Raw genomic sequence first — 12,020 nt, forward strand, 5'->3', positions numbered from 1 at the left:
GTGTACGGTTTGTGCCCTTTTTTTAATGGATATGCAATAAGGTACATCACCCTGCGGGACCAGGCGGAGAATCGTCCTCAGTTTCTGCGTAGCTTCTTAATAACCCGAACTAGATTGAATAATTTTGTTATTAAAAAGCATAATTTTCTACATTAAAAAATACAGGATAACAGAACCACAACGGTTTTTAACGAACCACGCGCTGGATCATTACCGTGTTTCAGCTCTAAAGAGGAGAACTACTGGCATCACTCGTTGGAAATACATTCCTGAATCCGTACCTTCCTTTCCTTGTGCTTCAACTCTCTCTATTTCGAAATTTCAGTGTATCTACTTATTTATTTGAAGTCAGCGGACACAGTGTCAGTCGGGCAGGTGATATTCTCTTGTTTTTCAACGAGGAAAATAATTCTTTTCGTTCATTCAATCGTTCATTTCAGAGATTTCTATACCCGATGAGCAATGTTACTTTTACTTGAGAAGTACAGCATAATTTTATATCGTGTTCGAATTAGATGGCTACGATTCATCCGAAGAATAATTTTTTGAGCCGATATTTCTTTAAATAATTATCTTCAGGATATATATATATATACATATACAGTTGTATCGCCTGCAAAAATCGTTACAATGAATGACTAAAGGTTTTCTAGGAAGGTCATTCATAAACAATAAAAAAGCAAGGGACCAAGAATACTTCTCTGTGGGATTCCTCGTTCTAGATCTCATTTTACACGTGCGTCCTTATCAAAAGATGAAATTTCAAATGCAGCCAGTTTACAGTACAGATAGGATATGATTTAAACCGATTGTAAGCAGCACATACGGTAGTATTTTTTCACCGGTAAAATATCAAGAACGTAATTAAAAGCTATACTGAGATCGCCCAAAAAAAAAACAAAAAAAAAAACCGAAATTGAAATAATTTCTATCTAGGTTGTTTAAATTGTTTTTTTAAAACTAAAAAATGGTTTTATTAGTAGAAAATATTACCTAAAACCGTGTTGAAAGTTTATTATTATACTTTTCATGAAATACAAACAGGATTTTTTTCCCAACTTTTATTTTATTATGAAATTTTGTAAGTTAAGTGGCGAATTTTTGTTTAAGAGGAATTACAAACGAAGACTTTGAAATACTCCGTTGTTGAAAGATTCGTCAGTTAAATTTTTAAGTGGAATATAATAGCATCTATAACTTATTTTTTTAAAAAATACGTTCTGACAGAAATTCCATTGACATACATAGAATGCTTATTCTTTACAATCAAAACACAATCTGTAATTTCCTGGGAATCAGTGAGAAATATAAAAATACTGATTCTTTACAAAACTACTCAATATTACTGTTATTTGAAAAACTAGAAACTTAATTATTAAGCTTTTCTGCTACCTGAGTAAAGAATAAGATAACGAAAGTGAGTTATTTTGTATTTTTAATGAAGTTATCTGCATATTTCTGTGGAAATAAGCTATAAATGATAAGTCCTACATTTTCTTTAATGTCGATCGGTGTTAAACATTTTTTCCTCAGAATCCGACATAATTAACAAAAGAATAAACAGAGTATATAGAAACTTAGTAAACATATCGGTTTACTTTCAAATTAATCTCTGCTTGCTGACCATTAAATCGGATTAAAATAAAAGAAAAAACAGGAGATAATTACATCATATCCGCTTCTGATCGGTCAGCGGTTGAAAAGAGTAGGCTTTTGAACAACTGTATCATAATGACCCTCATTTCCAGTCGCATAATTCAAAGGTTTTAATACAGCTGTAGAAAAAATAATTTTAGAACCGATCCAACAAATTATATTTAAACACTTGACGCAGATTTCTTAGAGTAGTGCTAGAATTTACATTTTCTTTAGTAGTCCATCTTTTTTCTTTTTCTGTTTAAAGTGTGTTTTTTTTTTAATAAAGTTTAATTACAACGAATGCCTTCTGAAAACATAAAGAAATTGTAAAATTGCCTATCTATTCTTCCAATGTCTTTTCTACAACACTGTTCGCAAATTCGTAACTAAAATTTTATCGATCTCCGTTTTTAAAAAAAATAATCTTTTATTTCGCATATTTTCATGAATAAATTATGATTTTGAAGTTTGACAGTTATTATCTGAAAGACTGTAATGTGTACAAAGGACCGTAATCAGATATTATCATTAGATAAGTTAATAAAAATATTGGCAATATAAATGGAAGCGGTACTTATAATTTTTAGTAGTCTGGGAGCTAGAAAAATCTGGTCCTGCTAATTCCAAAAGACATATAGTTCATTCACAAGAGTGAATAATCTACGAGTGAAGGTTTCACGTTAAAATCACCGCAAATTTTAAAAAGTCTCCTATAATTGATGCAAAAATATTTCAAAAGAATCAGAAAGAGACTTATAAATCACTATCAATATTTGCTTCACACTAAGGTGCTTAATTGCAGATCACTTATAATTGCATATAACGTGACAGACCACATCTGTCACCTGATATAACACCATTCGGACAAAACTATTTTAAACGTACTGACTTGTAAGACCTAAAATTTTTTTTACTTGCTTTACTGTGAATGACAAACAATCCCTCGGTTTAATATGCAACATATCATTTTGTAATAGCCCCCACTCCTCTTTATAAAATATGAAATTACGAGAGTACAATATGTTTTGACGACAGAGTTATTCCGAAACGTTAACATATAATAAAAATATAAAGCTAAGAAAGGTAAACGGTCCTCGACATAGAAGTATGAAACTGTGTTTTTACTATAATATTAAATTAGCAGTACGGTTTGAAATATTTCTACTATGTAAAATATTATACATACCTTTCCCTAATATCAACTGATAGCTCACTGTAAACAAATTCACTTTGGTTGAATTCAATCATTTTGGTATACCTGAAATATAAATAAAATTAGTAATATTAAATGATATACGCAGCAAAATTTGTTGTTACAATTATTAATTTAGGTGGCGAATAATTGTAACAAGACCAATATTGCAGATTTGAGTAACGGATTCCTACCAATTAAGAAGAAAGTAGTATAGTTATGGGTTGATGGTTTGGGGAGGATTGAGGAGATGCAGTCCGCATAAACTAAATTTTCCTAAAATAAGAAGTTTCGGATTTGAGTGGAATATTGGCAGATAGTCGACTCTTACCTGTCCGAGTGTAGTTGATGGATGCTGAGCTGACTTTGAATTGTGAAAGCCTCCAGGGCGCCAACCGAACCCTTAATATGGTTGTGTCCAGACTCTCGGGCAAAGTTGACCAGTGGTGGAGGAAGTCAGGAGTTTCACGCCGGTGACGGATGAAACTCTTCATAAAACTATTAAATAGGTGGAGGAGAAGGTTAAGAAGCCTATCCCCTTCGCCGCGGTAACTGGTGCTCCTAAGCCTAAGCGGCCAAGTTCATTGCTGCCAGTCAAGATTCCGGCTATCAAAATTAAGAGGACCATTGTCAATTTGGTCCCGATTACATCGGATCCGGGGACTTCGTCAGCAATGACTGTGCTAACCCTGAGAAAGGATATGGCTGTCGAGGACTTTCTCAAGAGGACCAGGATGGTCCGATAGTTGGGGCGAAAATATGTCTCAAAAAACCACTGGATAATTAAGACCTTGCCATAGTTCCGACAGATCTTGGTGGCTGGTGGTCGCCTGTTTCTTGGGTAGACTTCTTGCAGGATCATCAACCATACACACGTAGCTTGGTGCTCCAAATATCACGGCTTACGTCATATCGCTCTACGCTTAAGGTATAGTCAAAGATGTGTGGTCATTGAGCCTTTGCTGAGCACAGGGCAGCTAACTGCCCTAATAAGACCGCGTCTGCAAATTTCGCTACTTGTGCCATGGTAAAAGGCTTTGATGCCGGACACTGGGTCGGGGGAAAACAATGCAGGCCTGAATTTGGGGAACCTTTCGAGGACGGTCGTTACCATAACGAATGCTTGCGCCTGAGGCAGTTAAACTTGCATCGTCTCCGGGCGGCCAGCAGTGAAGCCATGAAGATCCTTGAGGAGTATGACCTCGAGGTTCTCTTGGTTCAGAACCAGTGCAGGGTCGGGAATAGGGTGGTCGGCTTCCACGGGGTTAATGTTATTTACTCTCGTGGGGGACGGCCGTTCTCTGCGATCGTGGTCGGCTAGGTTTCGTTGGGTGTCTTCTGGATGCCTCAGTTTTCTGATCACTAATTCACCGTCGAGCGAGTTACTAGAGGAACGTTCGATGTCGTACTATTAACGGGATAATCCAGGTTGGATGGAGTATCGACAACTTTCTGGCGAAGTTGGGACGGATTCTGGACGATCTCCCGGACACCAGATTGCTAGTTGCTCTGGACGCCAACGCCAAGTCTTCTGCATGGGGTTCACCACTCATGATCCAGAGGCGCGCTGGTCTCGCACAGTTCGTAGAATACAGGAACCTCTACACACTTAACGAGGCAGAACAACCGCCTACTTCTCTTGCAAACTAGAGAAACATTATATGGACGTCACCTTGGTAACGGGTGATCTGCTTAAGAGTAGGATAGTTAGTTAGTAGTAGTTAGGAGTAAGATAGTTAGGAGTTGGAAAAGTAATTGGATTGTCTGGCCCGAGATCAATGTAAGTGATCTTAGGCTTACAACCTAAGAGATCGCTTACGGTCAAAGAGCTCCGGATTCGGGTTGCTATAACCTAAGGGCCCTGGATCAAGACAAGCTGCGGCGCGAGTTTGCGGCTGCCTTGCAGGGGTTTGTGTGGCGCACGGAGCACAGGTAGGAGTTGGAATTGATGGCTGAAAAAGTCGGCCGGGCCATCAAGACTGGCTGCGATACGGTTCTATGGCGGCCTAGGCCAATGGACGGACCCTTGGGTAATAGCCAGTCTGCTATATCTGTGAGTGCCTGTAGCCATCATGACCTCCGCTTCTGGGGAGCCATCCGTTAGTCGGAGGCGGAAACCCGGTGTTTACGCCGTTTAGCGTAAAGTTTCCGTTATTTTCAATGAATTCTAAGCTAGGGTTGGGTCCTGTTGTTTGTTACAGGCACGTTAAATTTTACTATGTTTCGCATTTTTGGGCTTGTCATTTGTACCTGTTTGATTATTTGTTCTCGTGTTCGACACTTCTGGCGCCACCCAGACTGTCTGCCTCCGTCATCCTTAGTGACCGCGTCCATTCATGTCTCGAATTATTTTTGGCTACCCTTTTCATACACCCGTTATTCTTTCGTTCCCATACTAATACATGCACACATCTCTTGTTTTTTACACACGCTCTATCCTGTCCACTACCTGGATCTGGTTTCCCCCTTTTTTCTTTCACGCCATCTTTTCGGCAGAGTAGATTCAACATTCCTCCAGTACAGTCGCCTATGGCCATATTCTCCTGCAAACTTTGTGATAATATTCTCATCCAAGCAGAATCTCAAAACTCGTCACTACACATCTGAGATGCTACGTATTATTCTACCACTAAACCACGTCACACCTCTGTATTCCTGATACACCAGTGCGGACTACGCCCAGGATTACTGTATGTATTCATGTACCTTCATTCACGAGTTCGTATCTTGATATTATTTGTGTGCTACGGGCAAGTTCAATTTTCATTATTACGTCAAATAGTTATTTTATCATTGAAATTTGTGGAACACTCAGTTCATCATATCTTATGACTTTCGATTTCAAGTTCAGTTAAAATAAAACCATTTATTCACTAAAGTGGAATCATGATAGGTGGCTTAGCTATCTTACATGCTTAATTATTACGATTTGTTATTGTAATTAACTCTATAATTTATTTGTGTAACTTGTTGATCGCCGAGATTAATTCTTTGCTACTCATGCGCTGTATTCGTAATACTTCTCGTAAATTAACCTAAAGCAAATTACTCCTGATGTGCATGTATGTTTTAGGACATTGTAATTTTTGTATTTTAAAGAATGCTTATTTATCAAAATAAAATCCATTTATATTATTACTGTTTTTAATGCGATTATATTGTAATTAACGCCTTTTATACTGAAATTATTGTAATTTATTTTTTCTAAGCTAATGACATCTGCTCATTGCTAATTTTCATATTACAGTATATGTTAGTAGTGCAACTGTTTTCCAGTTCCACTCTCTATTGATGTTATGTTTTAAGTATCTAATTTGAAAATAAGGTGTTTTATGTTCTCCTGTTTTCAGGCTTTGTTACATTGTGTATTTAAAAAATGTTTATTCATGTATTTTTGCATTTAACATAATTGTTCATATGTTGATTTAGCTGATATGCTAAGTATCATTAAGTTATGTTAATTTCATAATTTCCTTTTATGTTTTAAGGTCATGATTATAACATAAGTTTATTTGTTTCACTTTCAATAAAGTCCAATTTCTTTTGGAAAATACTAGCTGTGTGTTTTTTGTTAACTTTACCCAACACCCGGGAAAAAGTGGTGGTCCTCTGACCTGAACGTGCTGCACGCAAGAGTTAGAACTGCTTCTCGCCCTCTGGCCCCGTACTGTAAACTTGCAATTTGCAGTACCGGCAGCGATATTCTGCAAGGACAGTGTTCTTCGAGCACGTCGTCGGGGATGTACAACGATCGGTGGCAGTTAATCAATCTGCGTTGCTGCAAAGTGTTTCACGGAACGGCGTAATGTGTTGCAGGAGGCTAAATAAGGCTGTTTTCTTTGTGTGACAGTTTCCCCAATTCGCAATTCGTAAAGCCAATAAACTTTTTGGATTCTCAGGCAGATTCCGGAAGCGATTTCGCTCCGACTTTGCCGGTGATCTGGATTACGAACGTTTAGCTTTTAACGTTTCGACCAAGGTTACGTGATAATAGGTGGCCTTGCTTGGAAAAGAAAGTGTTTAACCCTCATATTTCCCTTAGTTAGATTTTAGTTTCTTTCAGGTTGTGGATGTAGTATCTGGCTTACCAGTCGGTGCTACTTTATTAAACTGTGATGGAGCAATCCGGGAGAGATTGCTTAGAGGACTTGGCAAAATCAGCCAAGTCCAAGTTTAAGCAAAAACGTAACCTTGGTGTTCGTTGACCCCTTCCAACCGTAAGGTCAATCAGCAAATCTTCGTAGAAGCCCCGGTCCTCCACAAAGGAGGTTTCGGAGGTATCCACAAGGAAGGTGCTGTGCCCTCTTGAAGCGGATTACACAATAAATCCGGCCGAAACCTCTGTCACGAGTTGTACGAGGAAGGCTGCGGCCGGAACCGCACAATAGTGCGCGGCAAGGAGGGGCGAACCAAGCCCGAAGGGCGGCTCCCCACGAAGTTAACTAAAGTGGATGATAGCTGTCGCTCATTTCCATTTAGTGTAGCTCACGACTTACATGTGATAGCGCGGTGATTCGTGTGTTTCTGTCAAGAGTTTTTCAGAACAGATCGATTAGTAATAATAATGTAGTAATAATAATAAAAGTGTAATTTGGAAAATATTTATGTGTAAAATATTAAAGTAAACCTGTAAAAAACTATAAAAATTCAATATGTCAGTTTCAGCCCGCGCAAAACCTAGCCGAAAATAAGCTTATAGTTGGAAAGGGGAGGTTATGAGCTGCGCACAGGTACCCGGATGTCCGATGCCGAACGAGCGAGACTGTTTCGGGAGCGTCGCAAAGCTGGTACGCGCGCTCGGTGAACTACGCCGACGGCTCGAGCACCTCCACCGCTGCTTATTACGCCTTATGTCTCTTACTTCTCATATTACAGTTCAATATTGAACAAACTTGTCGAATATTAGTCGAAATAAATAGCATGTACCATTTAGTGTCTGTTTAATATTAAAATCAAATTTAGTACGCAGTCAATGTCTCGTTTTTATTTCAATCCAAACGCTGACATACACACCGACCAATTTGTCTATAGAGTTTGCCAAATGAAGAAACTAAAATTTTCAATTGTAGACTTTCAGTTTTGTTAAAAAAAAAAAATACGATGGTGATTTTCCGATTTAAGTCTACAGATAATTTGATCGGTCTGTAGCTCGGAGGAACTTCATCCAAGGTAACGTTTCACGTAAAACCAACGGCTGTGAGCTCCGACACAGCCCTACCCGATTTTTTTTAAATAGAAGAGTGAAAATGAAAAGTGGATTTTTTAAAACATGAAAATGATAAGCAAAGTTGCAAAAACGGAACAATGAAAATTACGTAAAACGTTCCGTAAAAACATTTTCATTTCGTATTACCTTCAGAATTATATCCGATAACGATTAATGTTGAAATTAATTACAATAAACACTAATAATAACAACCTTCGCAATAATAAATAACAATAATCGTAATAATAAATTATAATTTGCAAGTACATCAATTGATCGTGAAGAAGGGTTCAAAACACATTCATTACTTGCTTTTCATCGGTATATTAAGCCTCCCAGTTGAATTATCTTTTTTGTTTTTTCTAACTTAAGTATACGTACTAGTTATCAACGTTTATATATGTCTTGAATATAAAACGTTTGAGAAATACGATCACGCGGTAGCGCGAGGTGCTCAAGAGTGTCGAAAATGCAGAAGAATTATATTATCCGTGCTAAACACTCACTCGCGCGTGGTCGAGCGTATTCATAACCTCTTATTTGTTCGTGCTGACGATTTATGTTAACTAATTTTTTAGTCTTTTAATTGGATAAAAATAGATTATTTCGTCGTTTTATAAAAAAGAAAGTCCTAAGCTTGTGAAATTTACTTATAAAATGTATGTGTTAAGTTTACGCGCAATAAATCATGAATTTATTATGTTATCGATAATCGATTAAGAATTTTTATTTTTATTTTGAAAAGTTAGATTAATTGACATTTTATTTTCATGCGATTTCATCTATCATCTGTTCCTTCTTTACGACCTGAAAATCAGATTTACGTAAATTCCTCTGAACGTTTTAAAATAGATCTGACATACAAGTAAAGTAAGTAACTGTACTGTTTATATTTTTAAGCACACAATCGAGTACTACATAGTATACTTTAACATTTTTACTAAAAAGAATAATAATAAAATTAATTATAATTACCTTTCTTTCTTTTTCCTGTTTAGCCTCCGGTAACTACCGTTTAGATAATTTTTCAGAGGATGAATGAGGATGATATGTATGAGTGTAAATGAAGTGTTGTTAGTCTGGTACATTCGCAGTTCGACCATTCCTGAGATGTGTGGTTAATTGAAACCCAACCACCAAAAAGAACACCGGTATCCACGATCTAGTATTCAAATCCGTGTAAAAATAACTGGCTTTACTAGGACTTGAACGCTGGAACTCTCGGCTTCCAAATCAGCTGATTTGGGAAGACGCGTTCACCTCTAGACCAACCCGGTGGGTTAATTATAATTACCTACATTTTATTATAAAGTACTAATTAAAATGAAAATAATAGTATCGATATATAATTATAGAATAAAAGTAAACATAATTGTCAAATCGATACACAAATAATTTATAAAATTAACTTAATTATTAAAACTCTGTCCTCTTTCAAAAGTGATAGAAAACCACCGGGTTGGTCTAGCGGTAAACTCGTCGTCGTAAATCAGCTGATTTCGAAGTCAATGTTCTCAGGTTCAAATCCTAACAAAGGTAATTACTTTTATTCGCATTTTAACACTAGATCGTGGATACAGGTGTTCTTAAGCGGTCGGGTTTCAATTAACCACACGTCTCAGGAACGGCCGGCTACACATTTGTTTGTTCAAGGCTACACATTTACCGGTACAGTTACACTGCACTGATAAGTTGCTAATGAATTTTATTGTTCATCCTATTATAAATAGAAGCATTAAAAAAAAAAGAAATTGATGGAACTTAAGGAAAATTTTAAATCCCACCAAAAAAGGCCGTGTCAATGTAACGACAAATGAACCACACAGTAAAAAAATATAAAACATTGTGATGCGCTAACACACGATACCGGGTCAACAGTAACATGCTGACCGCCACCGGTAGAAATATAAAAACTACTGTACAACCACGCGTTTGTGCGAAGTCAACAGGTTGCCAGTGCGCGCAGACCAGGCACCTGCAAGCGCTCATTACCAAACGTGTTAAGAAATTTGAGTTTTACTAAAAGCAAAGCGGATTGAGATGTGGCAGAAAATAATGTATTAAAACTTTAAACCGAGCCAAGAGTAATTAGAGTGTTGGAAAATATCAGTTATTAAAAATAAATAATTATTATTATAATATTAATCAAAATATTTACGTGATTTTTTTCTTGTTTTTTATTTGTATTACGTGTCCTACAATATTTTATGTTTTTTTTTACTTTCTTGTACAAAGTAAAGGAAGCATTGTGTTCGCGAAAAATTTCGGTTTTCAGATTTCAACAGAAATATCCATTTTGTCTAGTTTTGGGCTTGACGTCTGTACGTACGTACATATGTATCTCGCATATCCCAAAAACCATCAGCCGTAGAATGCTGAAATTTTGGATTTAGGACTGTTGTAACATCTAGTTGTGCACCTGTCCTTTGGATTGCAGTCGACTGGACCAAAAGTGTCCAAAAAATCCCGAAGGGAAAAGCACATCGGTTCGAATCCGACTTCATATACATATATTTTTTTAACTTTTTTTTTAATTTAAATATATTGATTTATTAATAACTATTTACCTCTATTGTAAAAATATTTTTACAATAAATAGTAATTCAATAATAACAATAAAAAAAAAGGAAAATCAATAGTTATTAGTAATTTTATGTACTTTTCATTTTAATTCAAAAACCTTTACAGAGGTTAATAATTAATAATAAATCAATATATTTCAATTAAAATAAAAGTTTAAAAAAATATATATGTATATGAAGTCGGATTCGAACCGACGTGTCCATGGTGACGGATGCGACACGTTCTCACTTACACCATTTAACTACTAAAAAAATAACACCACAAAAAAATGTGATGCAATGTGGTGTCCACCACAGAGCAATTGTGTAACTGTCCACTTTATTAAAAAATTGGAGGATCGTATCACACTTTCAAATGAAATAAATTTAAGTGAGCTGCAGAAAAACATGTGTATATGCCATTAAATAGGCGAACAACGAAGTCATGTTGTGTCCACATCAATTTTTTTTAATGAAACATCCTGCACCAAACAAATAATACGCAAGGTAAGTGTGGCGTAAAGTTTATCGGATGCGGCCGATTTTTACATCGTAAAGATAAAAGTACAACAAAATAAAACGTAAACACTCTATGAAATAAATAAAATTCCAAACATATAAAAAATTTAATTTTTTTAACCCTTATTTTTACTTCTACATTTTAATATTCTAGGGTTTTCCGTTTTTGATCTTATTTGATCAAAGAAAAACTATGTGACAAAAGTTAAAAAAATACTAGTAACCATATATATATATATATATATATATATAATAAACGTTATTGTTTTGTTACTCATAAATTGTCATTACTTACGCTCCGTCATTCAGCCCTATACAGATGATGAAGCTGATAATCAAAACGTCGGCCTGCATATTTCAAAATAATTCGGGTTTTCCCTCGTAGATTAAATGGAATATTATTGAATAATAAATTAAGTCTTATATTCTCGATTTATAACAAATTTCTATTTTGTGACCTTGTCGCTGAGCTAAGAGCGGGGATACACAGATGTTAATGCTCAGTAAGATTCGCAGGCACTTACGTACATTATGTGTTGCTACATTAATTTTTATTTAAACTATTTTATGTATTAATCTGTAACTTAATTATCATAAAATGTTTGTGTTTTATAAAAATTAAAACCAATTAAACAATTATTTGCATCGGTTTTTTCTCTAAATATTAAAAAATCCAAAATAATTTTAATGAAATTTGCATGTTAATAACTTTTTTTAAGTTTCTCGATATATAAAATGAGACACATCTATATCTCAAAAACTACACATTTTAGGAAAAGGTTTTTCCTGTTAAAGATATTTCATTTCAAGGGGGAAATACCTTCACAACCTATATTGTCCTTGATAAGGTAAAATGAAAGTAATTTCAAGGACAACTTAATTTTTTTAAATAAGAATCTCTATA

General features: G+C 35.7%; 1 protein-coding gene across 3 annotated transcripts in view; it reads right to left on the minus strand.

Moving 5' to 3' along the window:
• The window catches only part of LOC142322956 (uncharacterized), a 204,600-nt gene extending 193,000 nt beyond the window's left edge, over positions 1-11,600 (minus strand). Inside the window, exons 1-2 of one of the 3 annotated variants that reach the window (XM_075362068.1) lie at positions 11,412-11,600; positions 2,825-2,896 (exon numbers count right to left, since the gene is read on the minus strand). In XM_075362068.1, the coding sequence (XP_075218183.1) occupies positions 2,825-2,896; positions 11,412-11,470 (131 nt within the window). In that variant the 5' untranslated portion in view covers positions 11,471-11,600. The remainder of the gene's footprint in view (positions 1-2,824; positions 2,897-11,411) is intronic. The other 2 variants (XM_075362061.1, XM_075362052.1) reach the window with 2 other exon arrangements.
• Positions 11,601-12,020: the final 420 nt, after the last annotated feature.

Source organism: Lycorma delicatula, chromosome 1, assembly GCF_047948215.1.
Source record: "Lycorma delicatula isolate Av1 chromosome 1, ASM4794821v1, whole genome shotgun sequence".
In the NCBI taxonomy this organism is placed as follows: Eukaryota; Metazoa; Arthropoda; class Insecta; order Hemiptera; family Fulgoridae; genus Lycorma; species Lycorma delicatula.